This window comes from Hemiscyllium ocellatum, chromosome 42 (assembly GCF_020745735.1).
Source record: "Hemiscyllium ocellatum isolate sHemOce1 chromosome 42, sHemOce1.pat.X.cur, whole genome shotgun sequence".
NCBI lineage: Eukaryota > Metazoa > Chordata > Chondrichthyes > Orectolobiformes > Hemiscylliidae > Hemiscyllium > Hemiscyllium ocellatum.
In genome coordinates, this window is record NC_083442.1 from 14556025 (window position 1) to 14575944 (window position 19920).

A 19920-nucleotide genomic window follows, 5' to 3' on the forward strand; every position below is an offset into this window, starting at 1 on the left:
GGCAATTGGCAATGGATTAATGGTCATCATTAGGCTCTCAATTCCAGATTTTTACAGAATTCAAATTCCACAATCTGCCATAGGTGGGATTCAAACACATTATCTGGGTCTCTGGATTAACAGTCCAGCGATAATACCACTAGCCCATCACTAGTTGCTTACCCTATTACCTGCCGAACTTGTCTGTTAGTTTTTTGTGATTCGTGCACAAGGACCCCAATTGCTGTAGCTTTCCACAGTCTTATTCCATTTAAATAATATTCATCCCTTCTATTCTTCCCTGTCAAAGTACATAATCCAATATTTCCTATGTTATATCTCATCTTCTAAGATTTCATTCATTCACTTAATCTGTCCATATCCCTCTGTAAACTCCATGTCAGCCTCAGCACTTATCCTCACATCTATTTTGTGACATCCACAGACTTGACAATTCCATGAACAAAAGCATTCATATATTATAAGTAATTATGGCTCAGCAATGATCCATGCAGCACCCCACTAGTTACAGATTGCCATTCTGAAAATGCCCCCCTTATTCCAGTTCTCTATCTAATATTTGTTAGCAAATCCTCTTTTCATGCTAATATACTACCCCTAACACCATGGGCTCTTTTATCTGTGGTGATTTATCAAATGTCTTTCATAAATCTAAATATATTGTGCTTTCCAATTCCTCTTTATACATCTTGCTGTTGCCTCCTCAAATATTTATAATAAATTTGTCAGACATGATTTCCCCTTCATGAAGTCATGCTGAGTCTTTTTAGTTATGTTATCCTCTGCTAAATGCCTTGCTGCTACATCCTGTATAATACATTCTTTATAATACACTCCAGCATTTTCCCAAAGCAGATGATAAGATAACTGGCCTATAGTTACCAGTTTTTATCTTTCTCTGTTTCTGAATATCAATGTTACATTGGCAATTTTTCAGTCCTTTAGGACCTTTCCAAAATCTAAGGATTGTTAGAAGATTACTATCACTGTAGCTACTTCGTCTAAAATCCTAGGCCTCAAACCTAGCAGGTCCAATTACTTAAGGCTTTTTACCTAATTTGGTTCCTATTACTTTTACCTCTAGTGACAGTTATTGTATATTGGTCCTCCACCATCATTGCTGTGGCCCCGTAATTGTTTAGTATTTTTGGAACACTATTAGTGTCTTCTACCATGAAGATTGTTTCTTTCCTCTGCAATTTCCTGGTTCCCCGTTATGATTTACTCAACTTCATTCTGTAATGAGCCTATGTTTACTTTTGCCTCTCTCTTCCTTTATACATCTATACATAAAAAAAATGTTTGTTGTCCATTTTTATATTACTTGCTGTTTTACTCTCAAAATTTATTTTCTCCCTATTTATTATTTTTTGGTCTTCAAAGAACATTAGAACATCCCAGATGGATTTTCCAACAATTGATGGTAGCTTTTTTAACCAAGATGCTGAGACTCACTTTATATTCCATATTCTTGATTGAATTTAAATTCTGCATTTGTGTGTGGTTCCTATGGTGCCGTTTTGAAAGAAAAACAAGGATTTCTCCCCGGTATTCCTGAATTAACATCACAATCCTACAAGGAAAAGGGAAAACTATCAGCAAAAATAGAAGTTCAGAAAATCTTAGGTAAGATAGTATTTGGAGTAAGTAACATAGCTAAGGAAAAATAATTGAATTAACCCAGCTTAGAACAGACATGGCACAAACACAGGAAAAAAGGTTAATATGAATGGTCAAGTCCCAAAGTTACAAAGAATCATATAAAACAATGAAGCAATAATACAATAATAATAATAAGAGGAGGTTTACCAGGATGCTGCCTGGACTGGAGGGCCTATCTTATGAAGAGAGGTTGACTGAGCTCGGACTTTTTTCATTGGAGAAAAGGAGGAGGGGAGGGGACCTAATTGAGGTATACAAGATAATGAGAGGCATAGATAGAGCCGATAGCCAGAGACTATTTCCCAGGGCAGAAATAGCTAACACGAGGGGTCATAGTTTTAAGTTGGTTGGAGGAAAGTATAGACGGGATGTCAGAGGCGAGTTCTTTACGCAGAGAGTTGAGAGAGCATGGAATGCGTTGCCAGCAGCAGTTGTGGAAGCAAGGTCATTGGGGACATTTAAGAGACTGCTGGACATGAATATGGTCACAGAAATTTGAGGGTGCATACATGAGGATCAATGGTCGGCACAACATCGTGGGCTGAAGGGCTTGTTCTGTGCTGTACTGTTCTAACAATGCTAGGCCTAGAGCAAATGACTCCTTTCCCATGAGAAGAAGGCTAAGTGTGCCACCCTATCACCCTAAAACTTGAAATCATTGTACTGGGGCAATAAGCAGATGGTATGTTCCACTAAGTACAGATTAAGTAAAGATTACAGACTAAATAAAGATTAAAGATATAGCAGTTGGCCATTTATTTACCTTCCCCACAACCCCTTACACATGCCCTGGTATTAATTTACTATTCAAATGTCATAGATGGAATTTGACCAAAGCAAGAATTTGTCTATGTGCGCCAAGAATTAAGCAACAACAAAATTCAACATCCACTGGCAAAAATCACATATCTACAATTCTAACCTATTTTTAACAAGCTCTTCACTCTCAAATTTCATCATGAGCGTGGGTTCTCAGGAACAGAGCCCACGCGGATATGACTGTAACACACGTCAAAAGACGAGAAAATCAAAGTAATTCAAGGAGATCCATTTTTCCCACAGAAAGATTGTGTCTTCTATGTACATGTACTTCCTAGAAAATGGCATGCCAGGTAGACAGGGTGGTGAAGTTGTTTAGAACATTTGCATTCATCGGTCAGAGCATTGAGTACAGGAGTTGGAACATTATTTTACAGCTTCACAAGACATTGGTAAGGCCACATTTGGAGTACTGCGTACAATTCTGATCACCCTGTTATAGGAAGGATGGTATTCAAGTGGAAAGGGTTCAAAAAAGATTTACAAAGATGTTACCAAGACGAGGAGGTTCGAGATGTGGGGAAAGGCTGGATAGGCTAGGATGTTTACGCATAGGAGGCTGCATAGTGACTTTACAGAGGTTTGTAAAACCGTGAGGGACACAGATAAGGTGAATTTCCAAAGTCTTTTCCCCAAGGTTGTGGAATCCAAAACATAGGTTTAGGTAAGAGGGGAAAAATTTAAAAGGGACCTGACAGGCAACTTTTTCATATAGAGGGTGGTGCATATATGGAAAGAGCTAGCAGAAGAAGAGGTAGAGGCTGGTACAAGTACAACATTTAAAAGATATTTTGACAGATACATGGATAGGAAACATTTAAAGGGATTTGGGCCAAATACAGATAAATGGGTCTAGTTCAGTTTTGGAAACCTGATCAGCTTGGATGAGTTAGGCCGAAGGGCCTGTTTCCATGATGTATGACTATGACTGTATGTATGAACAAGCACTGGTGAAATTTTCAAATGTCTCTGCCTTGTTTTTGTGATTGAGATAAACTAAAAAAACTCTCCTTTTCACAAGGTAGGCACAGGCATGAGCCACTTGGTCCCTTGTGCTGCTCAATCATTCATTAAGCTCATGGCTTATCTGAATACTCCATGTTTCAGCCTACTTCCAGTCACAAAAACAGATTATCTAATCATTCTCAAATTGCTGGGAGTTTACTGTATGTAAACTGGCTACCTCATGACCTGGCAGTGACTAAACTTCAAATGATCTTTGTTGTTTGTAAGTGCTTTTAAATGTCCAGTGGTTGTGACATGCATTGTGTAAATGGAAATCTTTTTAAAAATTTCCTGCTTGATTTGCATTGCTTTAGCATATTAAGGAAGATTTTGAATGATAATTCACCTTCCCTCCCATGTTAAACAACATAAGTATTTAAGAGGGTCATCAGAGAGCAACTAGTTTCAAGTGACACCAGGTTATAATCCAACAAGTTTATTTGAAATTACAAGCTTTCAGAGTGCTGCCCCTTCATCAGGCGGAGTGGATTATAACCTATTGTTGTTTAGGATCTGACTTTGTCCATCTCAGTCCAACACCGGCACCTCCACATCAAATTAATCAAGACAATTAATAAAATTAAAGCCAATAAGGAAGTCAGGAAATATTATCCCTGTACAACAGTTGATAAAAATTTGAAACTCTCTCTCTTTCAAAAAGGCTGAGAATGCTATGAGGAAGTAGGTGCTTCTGGAATTGAGCTTGATAGATTCTTGTTGAGTATCAGGGAACCTGGAGCAAAGGCTGGGAGATGAATCAGAGTCACAAATCAGCTATGATCTAATTGACTGGAAGTACTGGCCAGAGGCTGCTGAATGGTCTTCCTGCCCACCCACCCTTCCCATGTTTTAAGTCTACAGTGATCCAGATTCCAGTTGGTAATTAAAGCCTCAACTCAGTAAAATTCTGAAACTCATGGTTAGAGATAAAGCCAAACACCTCCGTATACCTCCCGTTTACAATGTGGGGTAAACCCTTCTGCTAATTTAAAAGAAACACATGAAAAGCTCACCTTGCCTTGTAATCTGTTCAAGTATGAGTGACAGAGAACTACCCAAATTCTACTATTTAAAGAATAAAATAACAATTTATTCTTTAACTCCAAAACAGAACATTCAACAACAACTACCTACAACTGTAAGCCTCCTTTCTCTTAAAATTTGTATCTACCTTCCACTCTATAACAATATACTGATCCAATAAAGCCAATATAAAATTTACAGCAAATCAATTTTCAAAACCATTAGGTGTCTTTGGTTGTTGAATTTTCTCTGTTTCTAAATTTCCCTGGGTCATCTTCTGTCTTCTGCTGCAAAGATGTTTCATATGAAAAAGGTATCTTTTAGAGAGAGGGTCTGGTGACAGCCTATTGATGGCAGTAGATGCTCTTTGTCTCAGGCTAACAGTCCAAAATGCCTGCTTTTTATACCCCATACATCTGATTGTCTCATTGCTTTGATGTTGTCAAAACAGTAAAGTTCAAATTCGATTGGATTTTAGTATCTTGGGCATAATTTAAACTGATTGGTTGAATTCGAATGGTTGTAAAAACAACTCATTATCTAAGTTACAGCTCATATGTTACATCTTCAAATTGTCCAGTACACTTTGTACCTGCACAGTCACATGGCAGGTGCTTGCTAGCTTTTCAACTTACACCCTGTCTTAAAGATACAGTACCTCTTCAACTCCACAACACCTCCGCCCTTAAGAAATAAAATGAACCATCATAATAAAAGATTGGCTTCATTTTTTTTCTATTTCTTAACCTCATTATCATGGCATAGGACATTAATTGAAGCTCACATTAACTTCTGCGCGCACACACACACACACACACACACACACACACACAAAATCATTGGTGTCTATTCAATCTCATCTTTATCCATTAAATCCGCAACAACGCATCTGCTATTACATTCTTATGACCCACAACATGTATGATTTGTAAATTAAATGCCTGTAACATAAAACTCCAACGAAAGAGTCTCATAATCTTGTATTTAAATCATTCCAAGGCTATGATCAATCTCCAACACAACCGTCTCTGACACATTGTTCGTGACATAAACATTAAAATGTTGTAAGGTCAGTTCCAAACTCAATAATTCTTTTTCGATTGTAGAGTATTTCCTCTGGTAGATGTTGAGTTTCTTTGAAAAGTAACCAACTGTAGCAGTAAAGCTCTAACTCCTATTTCACTAGCATCAATTGCAACTTTGAAGGGTTTCAAAAGTTTGGTGCAGCTAAAACTGGTGCCGTGGTTAATACTGTTTTTAAATTGTCACCTGCCTCCTGATATTGTTCTGTCCACTGAGATTTTGTGTTCTTCTTCAGCAAATCTGTTAAAAGTGCCACTACTCTGCTGAGGTTTGAAACAAACTTCCAGTAGAATCCGCTTACTCCCAAAAATCTAAGCACTTCTTTCTTAGAGGTTGGTCATGGAAATTCCTCGATAGCCTTCATCTTTGCATTCCTTGGGGTCAACCTTCCATGACCCATGTTGTGTTCCAAGAACGTCATCTCTGCTTTTGCGAATTCAATTTTGAGCTCTGCCAACTGTACCATGTGATCTTCCCAGAACTCACAAAAGATCATCTAAATAGACTGCACAGTTTACTAACCCAGCCACAACTCTGTTCATTGTCTTTGGAAGGTGATGGATGTGTTCTTCATTCCAAAGGGCTTCACTTTGAATTGATATAGCCTATTTGGGATTACAAATGCAGAAATTTCTTTTGCTTTCTCTGATAAAAGTACCTGCCAATAACCATGCAGTAAATCCAACTTTGTGATGTAACTGGCTTGTCCAACTTTCCCTATAAAGTCCTCCAATCTTGGTATAGGGTATGAGTCCAATTTTTGTTACGGCATTGACCTTCCGATAGTCCATGCAAAATCGTTGAGTCCTGTCAGATTTGGGAACTAAGACGATCGATGAACTCCACTTGCTGTGACTCAATTCAATGATATTTTCATTGAGCATTGCCTCCACTTTCTTCTGGAGCTGTCTGGCTTTGAAAAGATTAGGCTGATAGGGGTGTTGTTTTATCGGAACAGCATTCTCTATGTCTATCTCATGCACAATAGCATTTGTCCTCCCCATCTTATTCCTACATATGTCCCTTCAACTGTGTTCTTGGCTCCTGAGACAGATAGTTTACTAATATATCCCACTCTTCTTCATTGTGAAACGTATTTTGAGGCACATCAAATTCCACAACATCTGGATTTGATTCCTCACTCTGCGGGGCAGTAACTAACACCTGTTTCTCCAGTTCCTTCTCCCAATTATAATAATGTTTCAACATATATGAATAGGAAGGGTTTGGAGAGATATGGGCCAGGTGCTGGCAGGTGGGACTAGATAGAGTTGGGATATCTGGTCGGCATGGATGGGTTGGACCGAAGGGTCTGTTTCTGTGCTATACATCTCTATGACTCTATGTTCACACGACATACCCGATACATTTTTTTCAATCTGGCATCTTTACCAGATAGGTCACCTGATTCAACTTTTTCACAATTTGATAGGGACCATTAAAGCTGGCTTTGAAGGGATCTCCTATCACTGGTAACAATACTAATATATCAACTCCTCTGGAAAACATCATAGTTTTTATCTGCTTTTATCTGTTTCATTCTATTCTCTACCCTCTTCAGGTGCTGTTTAGCTAAACTCACCTACACAATTTAATCTCTCTCTCACCCCCAATATATAATCCAAGTGTGAGATCTCAGACTTTGGCCCTGTCAATTTCTCTTTAATTAATTTCAAAGGGACTCTCACTTCACATCCAAATATTAACTCAAAGGGAGTAAACTGAGTAGATTCTTTTGAGGCATCTCTAATGGCAAACAATACAAATGGGCTACCTTTGACCCAATCATTCGAGTAATCCTGACAGTATGCTCTCGACGTGGTCTAAAGGGTCTGATGCCACCTTTCTAAAGCTTCCTGGGATTCAGGATGATACACACTTGATTTAAAGTGCTGTCTACCTAAGCTATCCATGACTTCCTTAAACAGTCTAGCAGTAAAATTAGACCCTTGGTCTGACTGAATCTCTCTGGATATCCCATACCGCGTGAAGAAAGCTATTAACTCCTCTACCACCCTTTTTGCCTTAATATCCCGTAATGGAATTGCCTCTGGAAATTTGGTAGACACATCCATTATGGTTAGCAAGTACTGGTGCCCACTTTTAGTTCTCAGAGAGGACCTACATGATCAACATAGCCTGTATGAAAGGTTCTTTGAATGTAGGAATTGGTAACAAAGGTGATAATTTTATTACTACCTGTGGCTTACCTACCATTTGGCATGTATGACATGAACGGCAAAAGTTAACCAAATCCTTGTACATTCCAGGCCAATAAAAACGTTTTTGTTCCTTACCCTGTGTCTTCTGTACACCTAGCTGACCTCCTCAAGATGGTTCTTGTGCTACCCATAACACTTCCTGTCTGTATGCAACTGGCAACACAATCTGGTGTAAGTCTGCCCATTTCTCCTTTGCACAAATCTGCCATGGTCTCCATTTTCAACTTCAGATTCTATCTTTAAGATAATAGCCTTCAGGAGTATTCTCCACCTCCTTTTCTGAGAATGCATTTACATATCTATCTTTTATTGTCTCACCTTCCTGTTGCAAACCCCTTAGCCTGTCAGGACTAAACATTTCTGCCTGACCCTTTGCCTGTTCCAGTTTTTCATGCACCATTATGTCAAACAGGGTGTCCGCTGACTGAACCCCAATTTCTTCATTTTTCTCTTTAGTTTTTGTTTCATGCTGTGACTTATGAGTACAGTCGCTTTTATTTGTCATTTCTACTGTATACAACTGATGCAATAAAAGTGAGACAGCGTTCCTCAAGGGCCAAGGTGCTACATAGCATCATAGAGATGTACAGCATGGAAACAGACCCTTCGGTCCAACCTGTCCACGCTGACCAGACATCCCAACCCAATCTAGTCCCACCTGCCAGCACCTGGCCCATATCCCTCCAAACCCTTCCTATTCATATACCCAACCAAATGCCTCTTAAATGTTGCAACTGTACCAGCCTCCACCACATCCTCTGGCAGCTCATTCCATACACATACCACCCTCTGCGTGAAAAAGTTGCCCCTTAGGTGTCTTTTATATCTTTCCCCTCTCACCCTAAACCTATGCCCTTTAATTCTGGACTGCCTGACCCCAGAGAAAAGACTTTGTCTATTTATCCTATCCATGCCCCTCATAATTTTGTTAACCTCTGTAAGGTCACTCCTCAGCACAAATTACATGATCATACAAAAGGCGACATAAAGTGCATATGAAGTGCAAAACATGCAAATTACAGTGTTATAAAATAATGATAATTAATAGTCATTGTTCTAGGAGCAACTTGAAATCATGCAAAGACTTTCAGATGGAGAAGAGTCCGATCATACAGTGTTAAGGAGCCTGCTGGTCTGGGGGCAAATACTATTGCACAGTCTGGCCGTCAGAGACTGAATGCTTTGGTATCTTCTGCCAGACAGCAGGAGGGAGAAGAGTTTGAATGAGGGATGTGTGGGGTCTTCCACAATGCTCTTAGCCTTTCAGATGCAGCATGTGGGGTAAATGTTTGTAATGGAAGGAAGAGAGACCCCAATGATCTTCTCCGCTGTCCTCACTATCCACTGTAGGGTCTTATGATCTGAGATGGTGCAGTTCCAGAACCAAGCAGTGATGCGGCAGCACAGGGTACTCTCAATGAACCCTCTGTAGAATGTGGTGAGAGTAGGGGGATACGAAGTGGACTTTCCTCAATGTATGCAGAAAATAGTGACGCTGCTGGACTTTCTCGGTTATGGAGCTGGTGTTAAGGAACCAGATGAGATTCTCTGTCGTGTGGACACCAAGAAATTAGGTGCTCTTCACAATCTCCATGGGGGAGCCGTCAATGTCCAGTGGAGCATGGCTGTACCGTGCCCTTCTGAAGTCAACAACCATCTCTTTCGTTTTGTCCACATTCAACGACAGGTTGGCTATGAGTTAGTGGGGTAATGGGTTCTTGTTACTACGCTGTCTGGAAAAATACCAGGATACTTTTCTTTAAACTGTTCAGTTTTCCTGGTCAGCCTTGGGCTTCTTCACAACAACTGGTGTACTCCCACCTTGGACCCTGCTAAATCATTCCCATGAATGGACTGGACTGCTGGAACTGACACTGTCAATCACTCCTACTGTTACTTTCCCAGTCCTGAGTTGGCATTCCAACCTGATCTTACATAGAGAAATGCTAAATTTCTGTCCATCTATCCCACAAATTATCATTCTCTCGGGCAACAGGTCAGAAAGAGTGCAAACAGTTCATCTCTTACTATTAGAGACTGGTTAGATCCTGTATCTCTTAAAATTATAACTTCTTACCCTTCTCCCCCTGTTCCTTCTGAGTAAACTTTATCCACAGAAGCAAATTCTTTATAGGGATCAGGCACTAACCCCATACCCAGCCCATGCCTAGGCTGTGCACTCTCCTGCAGCTCTTCGACTTTTCTTGGGGTTTCCTTTACTACTTTCACTAATGAAAGCTTCTTTTACCATATCTTCTCCCACAGTGTCTTTCTTTAATGACCAGCGCTGTGACTTTATGTGTCCCACTTTACCACAGTGGAAACTCTTGAGGCCTTTCATCTCCTTTCTGCCCTCTTGGGATTCATTTTTAACCTATGGTAAACAATTACCAGTGTTCTCTACTTTTTGTTTCATAGTGTAGGATGTCCCCTTCTCCCAACTTCTAACCCTCACGGGATGAAATTCTTGCTGGAAGCTAAACCTTGTCTTATGCACCAACATGTACTCATCTGCCATCTCTGCTGCTGTTCTCATTTCCTGAACTTTCTGTTCATCCACGTGAATTCTTATCATTTCTGAAAGTGAGTTTTTAAACACCTCCAGCAGAATAATCTCTCTTAGAGCCTCTTGGTCTTACCTATTTTTAAGACCCACACTCTGTGGGCCCTAAAATGAATTCTTTCGAACTCAACATAAGTCTGACCTGGCTCCTCCTTTAGGTTTCTGAGCTGCTGTCTACACGCTTCTGGTACCAAATCATAAGCACTTAAAATAGTTTGTTTGACCTCTTCATAATCTCTTGACCCCTCATCTGACAGCGCGGCAAGTACCTCACTAGCTCTGCCTGCAGTTTAGCCTGAACTAGCATTACCCACAAGTCCTCTGACCACTCCATCTGCCCTGCCAATTTTTCAAATGAAATAAAGAAAGTTTTGACATGTTTCTCATCAAAGTGTGGCAGTGTTTTAACATATTTGTACATATCACTACATTATCTTTTAATCTCCATCCTGAAAACTTGACTTTCCTGACAGTCATAACTTCTGAAGTTCAAATTCTCTCTCTTTTACTCTATCCCTTTCTTCTCCCTCTCTTCCTCCTCTCTCTGTCTTTCTTTTTCCTCTCCTACTCCTTCTCTCCCTCTTTCTCCCCTTTGTTTATCTTCTAACTCCATTTCCTCAACTGTAAGTTAAGTTTTTCTAACTCTACTGCACTTGTCTGTTTCTCTGACACACCGAAGCATTTGAGTAATTCCATTACAATTTCAGCTTTACTTTTGTTCTTGGTTAAACCCAATTCTAACCTCTGCTAATTCGAAAAGTATGATTTTTTTTCCTTTCTAAACTTTCTTGGCATATTTGGGAATCACCTTCAAACCCCAGAACCCCTTTAGCAATTTTAAGAGCCATTTCCCTCACTTTTAATTTAACCAACCACAAACAACCGAAATTAAACAAATTGTTGAACTTATGTTATATTTAAAGATTTAGGACACTAATCGGTGAGTGTTTAAATCCACTGGGATGTTTCATACCCCAAACCTGTCCAAATCTCAGACTGGATCTGTCTAAATGTGTCCAAATCATAGACCTGAGCCCCCAAACTGTTACGACATGGAGTAAACCCTTCTGCTAATTTAAACCAAGCACACAGAAAAGCTCACCTCATCTTGTAATCTGCTAAAGTATGTGACAGAGAACTACCCAAATTCCGCTATTTAAAGAAAAAAATAACAATTTATTATTTAACCCCAAGAGAACATTAAACAACAACTACCTACAACTGTAAGCCTCCTTTCTCTTAAAATTCGTATCCAGCTCCCACTCTATAACAACATAGTGATCCGATAAAGCCAATATAAAATTTATAGCAGATCAATATTCAAAACCAGTAGTCATCTTCGGGTGTCAAAGCTCCTCTGACTATAGATTTCCCTGGGTCATCTTTGGTCTTCTGCTGCAAAGATGTTTCATATGAAAAAGGTACCTTTTAGAGAAAGGGTCTGCAGGCAGCCTATTGATCGCAGTAGGTACTCTTTGTCTCCAGCTAACTGTCCAAAATGCCTGCTTTTTATACCCCAAAACATCAGATTGTCTTATTGGTTTGATGTTGTCAAAGCAGTAAAAATCAAATTCGGTTGGGTTTTCGTATCTTGGGGCATAATTTAAACTGATTGGTTGAATTTGAATTGTTGTGAAAACAACTCATTATCTGAGTTACATATCAGATGTTATATCTTTAAATCATCCAGTACATTTTGTGCCTGCAGACAGTCATATGACAGGTGTTTGTCAGCTTTTCAACTTCCTAGGGGCTTGTCCACCAGTTCAAGATTCTGGTCTTTGTTTCAGGTGTCAAGCCCCTTACTGGGGGGAGTGAAAACATATGAGTTGCTTCATCGCATCACGGGAGAGGGACTGTCTGTAGAGTACTACTTCAACAGGAGGCCATTCAGCCCAGACCACACTATGGTCTCTGTCCAGATGCAGTTCACCAACAATTCAGAAATGGAATTCCGAAATCTCCGTATTGCTGAGCCCAAGCTGCAGTCAGGAATGAGATTGCAGGGATTCAAGGAGATCGGTAAGAATCTGGGGGAACAGGAAAAATTCTGGAAACATCGAGCAAGTCAACAAAGACATTAGTGTTTCATATCTTGACCATTTTGACGTTGTTGTGTCCTTAACCTAACCCTAGGAGTTGTAGCATGTGTGTAAAGTCCCTACCTCTGCATGAAAAGCCCCAGTTCTTATCCCATCTCAGAACTTGGTGACCTCAAATAGTGTGTCATAATGTGGTCAAACAGGTCGATTATCAATCTGTACTTTATTGTGATACGCCTAAGGTGTTGTGGTTGATTGCACCTTTAAAGATGACCAGGAGATGCAGAGAATTCCTCAAGATGATAAGCCTTTATTTGCAAACAAAAGCTGTGGCCATCAGAGAAGCTAACTTCGAAAAGTCCCTGAACAATGAGAGTACTCTAAAGTTATGTTGTTCTAAAAACCACACACTATCCCCATTATTTTAGCATAACCAATCGCACTAAGCCTACATTATATCCCTGAACCAATCAGACTCTGCCACAATTGTCTTCTGGATTGCAGCCAACCATCACGTTGTGCCATGGTCATCTTTCTTCACCTTTTGTCACGTGACAGGCTGCAGTCATGCAAGGCTGACTCGAACACACAACCCAGACCTTACACTTACGCAACATACCAACATGTGTTACTTTGTAGTTATACAGTAGCGCCTTTACTTATGAACTTAATTTGTTCTGGGACCCGGTTCGCAAACCGAAAAGTTCGCGAACTGAATCAATTTTTCCCATTGTTTGGATAGCGTAAGAATGCTTGGACGTAGCAACAAGCGATGTTCACAGCACACGCGCCAAAGACGAACTGAATGAGATCACGTGGGGCCCGAGAGCTTTTGCGTTCAAAGCGCGTGTAGCAAAGCAGAACAATGAAACCACATGGTCGCACACAGGCTTTTTGCGTTCGTACCTTCGTTCGTACCTTGAATTTCGTATGTACGTTGAAGCAAAATTTTACGTACAATCCTGTTCGTAAACCGATTTGTTTGTGAACGGGATCGTTCGTACGTCGAGGCGCTACTGTATATTCATAAATACCATAAAAGCAGGTAACAAAATAGAAGAACCATATGGTACCTCCTGTGCAATAGCTTCCCCACGTTAAAGATTCTTACCATGAACAAGTGTCATCCTCATTCTGAGGGACTACAAATGGAAACAAAACTCTATTTAGTCCCTATCTTTGATTCCCGCACTCTCAAAAAACATTCTGTCATGGCCTACTGGGAAATGGAGGCAGTTCCTATGATATCTTCAGTTACCTGTGTAATGATTGTCCCACCAATTCTCTGTGGAGATCCTCTATTCAATTCATATTGAGCATTGCTACAGGACATCCACTCTTCAAAAGAACAGTAAACCAACTCTCAGGTAGACATAATGAATCACATAGCATTAGTTTGAAGAAGAATAAGAAGTTCTCCCTAGCATTCTTACAAATATTTATTCCTCATCATAAAAACAAGTCATCTGGTCATTTTCACATTGCTCTTATGGGAGGTGGCAGTGCATCAGATGCCCATTGTGTTCTATATATTACCACAGAGTCTGCACTTCACCAAATTACATAATGGTTACAAAACAAAGAGACAATTCAACCATTGTGCATGCACTTTTACTTTGGTTCAACTGCACTTTGCAATGCCACATGAGGCCCAACTAAATACAATTTGATTTATTTTCCTCTTTTGTTTCTTATCCACTCTTCCTCATTTAAATATCAAAAGCAATTCTCCAGCCAGGTGAGGTCATCGCAGATACATTGGGCATCGATTTCTGTGATTCCACACAAGCAGCCAACTTCCAGCTATGGTGAGTGACTCTCCATGACAATGGTCAGTATTCTTGGAACTATACATCTGGCCCTCCAAAGATCTTAGTTTACATCTTTCTCTGTGGGAATAGCCAAAAGAACTCTCATTTTGAAACTAGGAATGAAGAAAGAATACTCAATGAAAGAATGGAAATGCTTTGAAGAATTTTAGTTAGAGAGATCACCCAATAATTCTTTAATTCACCCCATAACTTGACTTTGTAAACAATATTAATGCACAGTTCCCAGTATGTATAATGTTCACAACTATTAACAGGACTCACATAGGCAGCTGTCCGATAGAACATTATTCAAAAACACAAAGGACTCGATTATACAATTGCACAGTTATTGGTTGATTCCAAACACATTGGAATTAAAAATCTACTTGCCATGTCCAAAAACAAGCTTTTGTTTGAATAAGGTATTCAAAATCATGAGGGATCTGAATAATGTAGACAGGAGAAAGTGTTCGCACTCATGAAATGATCAAGAACAAAAGAAGCAAAAGTGAATTGTGAAGAAACTTTCGCACACAGCAAGTGGTGAGTGTCTGGAGTACACTGCTTAAGTGTGGTTGAGGCAGGTTCAATCAAGGCATTCAGAAGGGATTAAATTGTTATCTGAAAAGGAAAATATGCAGCGCTACAGGAAGAAGGCAAAAAATGGCTCTAAATGAATTGACCATTCTGAGGCAGAATAACCTTGTTCTGCACTGTAACAATTCTGTATTTCATTTATTCACTCACTGCCTTTACTCTCTTGGGACACATGTAGCCTGCCTTTGTCCAGGGGCCTGTTTAATGATAGTGTATTAAAATACTGCCCCAGAACTTGAATAGCAAAGAGATCTGGGCCATCTCATAGGACTAAAGTTCACTTTAGGAGACATATGTAGTAAGCTGGAGGTGGGTTGGTGAGCTCAGTTGGCTAATTGATCAGTGTGTGATGCCAACAGCATAGTTTCAATTCCAGTACTTTTTGAGGTTACCTTGAATGACTCTCCTCAACACCTTCCCTGACTGTTAGTTTAAAGCACCACCAGTCATCTATCTCTAATGAGAGAGCAGCCTGTAATGAGAGATCTCGGAATACTTTACCTTTATAGCAAGCAGAGATCTTATGCTGTTCCTATTGTACAGTATAAATTTGTGTAATATTTGCAGAGCTCTGCTTTATATCTTCTGAGCCAGGAGCAGGCACAGGTTGGGCTGACAAACATACAAATTAGGAAAAGAGGTGGACCTTTGGGCCACTCAAAACTGTTCCACCAATCACCTGCTGATGTGATTGCTCCACATTTCTGCCTACCCATAATAAGCTTTCATCCTCTTGTTTATCTTAAAAACTCTCAAAAGCTCTGCTTGCACTGCTTTTTGAGGAAGAGTTCCAAAGACTCTCAATCCTCAGAGAAAAAAGATGGGCTATCGCTGATTTTTAAACAGTGACTTCTAGTCTGGAAACACCCTTTCCAAATCCACCCTGTCAAGATCTCTCAAAACCTTATATGTTTCAATCAAGTCACCTTTTACTGTTCTAAGTCCTAATGGATACAAGCCTAACCTGTCTAACATAAAGAATCCAATACTGTACAAAGTTCTCCAGATGTGGTCTCACAGTGCCCTGTATAAGGTGTACAATTGGAGTGTAGAAGATTGAGTAATGCCCTTATTGAACCATATAAAATTCTGAAAGGACATGACCGAGAATATGATTCTCATTGTGAGGGAACCTAGAACTAAAGGACACAGTTTATAAAGTTGGAGTCTTCCATTCAGGTTTTGAGATTACTTTTTTCTCCCTGAGGGTTGTTGATCTGTAGGATTCTCTTTCTCTGAATGCAGTAGAGGCTAGGTCATTGAATATATTCAGTGTTAAGTCAGACAGATTTTTGATTGAAAAGGAGTCAAGAGTTACCTGTTATTGGCTGGAATGTGGAGTTGAGACTACAACAGGATCAAACATGATCTTGAATGGCTGAGCAGGCTAATGATGCCAAATAATCTACTTTTGCTTTTAATTTTTGTGTTTGTGTAGGATGTAATGGCAATGACATAGTGACTCCCCAACCCCCTTCCCATTTGGTCTTGCTACAGTTATAATGATAAATCAATTAATAGGAGAAAGTGAGAACTGCAGATGCTGGAGATCAGAGCTGAAAATGTGTTGCTGGAAAAGCGCAGCAGGTCAGGCAGCATCCAAGGAGCAGGAAAATCAATGTTTCGGGCACAAGCCCTTCTTCAGGAATGAGGAGGGTGACTTCATCCCTGAAGAAGGACTTATGTCCGAAATACAAAAAAAAGGAAGTCATGGCTGGTTCAGCCTCAGCTGCAGTACTATGTCTAGTTTGGTGCACCACATTTTGGGAAGGATGTGAAAGCTTTAGAGAGATGCAGACAAACTTCACATGTGATAGTCCAGGAATGAAGAACTTCAATTATGTGGCTTGAAAAGAAGATTGAACGGAGATTTGATCAAGATGTTCAAAACCATGATGTAACTGGACAGACAGAAACTGTTCTCACTGGTGGAAGGATTGAGAACCACAGGGCACTGATTTAAGGTGATTAACAAAAGAACCATTAGTGACTTGTGGAGAAACATTTTTTTACATAGCTATATTGATATAAACAACTAATTTTGATATAGTGCTTTCTCTGTTAGGAAGCTATAAATAACGTTAGTTCGATATTGCTAACTACAGATGAGCATGTGCTAGTCTCACTATGGAATATACAATAGCCATCTTTGATATGATAACCATTTTACAATCTATATCCTTGACTTCAACTGTAACGTTGCTGACCATCCTGGAGCTGATGCTAAGACTAACGTGGAGTCCACACAGAAACAGTGGGTCACTGAATCTGAGTTGGTCAAGGATGTGGGTTAGAGAAATTCAGGGTTGTAGCGGCTTGGTGTTTTGAGGTGTTGGTGGGGGAATGGTCAGGCCCTAACATGGAGACGTTGTGGGAAAGAGGGCTCTGAATGAGTGCTGGGATCAGGATTATGTTGACCCAACATGATGGAGTGGTGTTTTGTTTTCTTTTCTGGTGCCTTTGCAGCTCACAGACCAGGCAGTTTTACATGTCCATCCAGCCACCTGTGGGAGAATTGATGATGCCAGTCTTCATGACAGAGAACACTTTCAAGAAGGAACAGGGTGAGTGAAATACTGCACTACATCCATTTTAACACATAATAATCTCAGAGGATTATTGAGCAGTTCCTACAGTTAAATTCCTACAATCCTGGACATTGTAATCTTTTTAGGCTTAGGACACATACTCCCTGTATGAAACATTGATCATGACTTATAAAGCTGTGAAACTTGTTAAATTTAAGAGTTGTCTAAAATGTGGAATGTGGAATCTTTTGTCCTATCTAAACCTAGAATCTGTCCACTGAGTATATCTGAAATCCCCAGGCATGAATTTCACGGGATTGGGCAGAATGTCAGTTTGCACCCTGTGCAAAATCACTCACTGTTGATGTTCTAGTTTTTTTTAAAACCCCAATATTTGAGTCAGCTAACATGTTTGTTTTCAAATTCAGGTGACTGAACTAAGAATCCAGATATTTTAGGCAGAATCTTATCAAAGCAACGGGAGTCTCGCCTGTCAGTTGGTGTTTTGGTGAGAGACCCATGCTGTCTTCTCCAGAGAAAGGCCCACTGAACCACATCTCAATCAGGCAGTGGCAAGGCCATCAGGTTGGGAGAGCAGGGAGAATGGATGTTCCACCCAGTGAGAGCTGCAGATCAATCTAAAATGTTAACTCTGTTTTCTCTCCACAGATGTTGCCAGACCTGCTGAGCTTTTCCAGCAATTTCTGACTTACAGCATCTGCAATTCTTTCCATTTTTATTTAGGTGATGTTTTTTACTGCACCTCTGGTGTGTCAGCATCATGGAACAACCCAAGAGAATGATTATATTTTTTAATTGGTCGGGGGTGCTTCGTGGCTTGAGGGTCATCAGGGAAAAGAGGGAGGGGATTTGGAAGCAAAGCCAACCAGCAATCATCCCTTCTCAATGATCACTAATTGCCTTCAATCAAGAGACCAACACCCTTCTTCCCTCCATTCTTTCTACCCACCTACTCAGTGTTCATAGCTTCCCACAGGGTAGTAGCTATCAGCAACACCATATAGCAACAGGTCCGGCTGCAACTGGGTCAATCCAAGAATCTCAGGATGAGGCGCTTATTTGGTTAGATTAGATTACTTTAGATTAGATTACTTACAGTGTGGAAACAGGCCCTTCGGCCCAACAAGACCACACCGACCCGCCGAAGCGCAACCCACCCATACCCCTACATTTACCCCTTAGCTAACACTACGGGCAATTTAGCATGGCCAATTCACCTGACCCGCACATCTTTGGACTGTGGGAGGAAACCGGAGCACCCGGAGGAAACCCACGCAGACACGGGGAGAACGTGCAAACTCCACACAGTCAGTCGCCTGAGTCGGAAATTGAACCCGGGTCTCAGGCTCTGTGAGACAGCAGTGCTAACCACTGTGCCACCGTGCCACCCAGAAAGGATGGGTTACACGTGGGCCTCCAGCTAGCATTGGGTCAGGAGGTGTGACCGTGGATCTTCTCACCCAGATTTGATTCTAGAAGTGGTGGGGTTCGGGTACAACACCATTCTGTCTAAGTTTGTGCTGTTCTCACCCCAGCTCAGCATCTCCCAGAGCAGAAGGTTCTCCCCGCTGAGTTCAAATCTCACCACTACAGTTGGCTAATGCAAATTTGCTGAACTGAGAACTAAACCAAGGAATTAAAAAACTGTTTGTGTCACCATGAAGTGGCATTGCAAGTAAACCCATCTGACAAACCGGTACTTTGTTTCAAGGACAGCCAGAAATGGGAATCAAATGCTTTTCTTGCCCACACAGCTCACATCCTGAGAATCATTTAGAAAAATATAAAAGCGGATGCAGAGTTGAAGGCACGGGTTATAGTCGGTTTACTTTGTTGCACCAATTTCATCTCTCAGAAGCTTATCTACATGCTGCCCTTTGGGTAATGTCATCCAAAAGTCCAGTATTTAGTTTTCATGTTTGCATTGATGACAGCCAGCTCTGATATGCATCAGTCAATCCTTCTATTCATAAATTATCAGTCAGCTTTTCCAACATCCAGTACAGGATGAGCAAAGATTTCTAGCAGTTGAATATTGTATAAATGAAGTCATTATAGAACATAGAAAAATACAGCGCAGTATCGGCCCTTCGGCCCTCGATGTTGCGCCGACCGAAGCCTACCTAACCTACACTAGCCCTATAACCTCCATATGCTTATCCAATGCCCGCTTGAATGACCATAAAGAGGGAAAGTCCACCACTGATACTGGCATTATTTTCAGTCCTGCCACAAACTTTGTATCCTCATCTTCAACTGCGTCTCTCTTGACCCATATTTTTACTATCACTAGATCATCTCTTTTTACCTCTGTGACATCACTCAGCTTTTCTTATCTTCTGTGTAATGAGTGTGTTGATTAAATATTCTCTATTTGCTTGGATGCATGCAGCTGTAACACACAGGAAGCTCAATACCATCAGAACAAGTAAGGGCCACTTGATGGGCATTCCATCAACCAATTTCAACATTTACTCCCTTAACCATTGATAAACAGAGGCAGCAGTCGGGACCATCTAAAAGATAAACTGCAGCAATTTACTC

At 40.5% G+C, this 19920-nt stretch overlaps 1 protein-coding gene across 1 annotated transcript in view; it reads left to right on the plus strand.

Moving 5' to 3' along the window:
* LOC132834643 (AP-3 complex subunit beta-2) overlaps positions 1 to 19920 on the plus strand; it is a 224712-nt gene that overhangs the window by 186340 nt on the left and 18452 nt on the right. The window contains exons 23-25 of the mRNA XM_060853544.1: positions 12168 to 12399; positions 14143 to 14227; positions 17294 to 17391. Of these exons, the coding sequence (XP_060709527.1) occupies positions 12168 to 12399; positions 14143 to 14227; positions 17294 to 17391 (415 nt within the window). The remainder of the gene's footprint in view (positions 1 to 12167; positions 12400 to 14142; positions 14228 to 17293; positions 17392 to 19920) is intronic.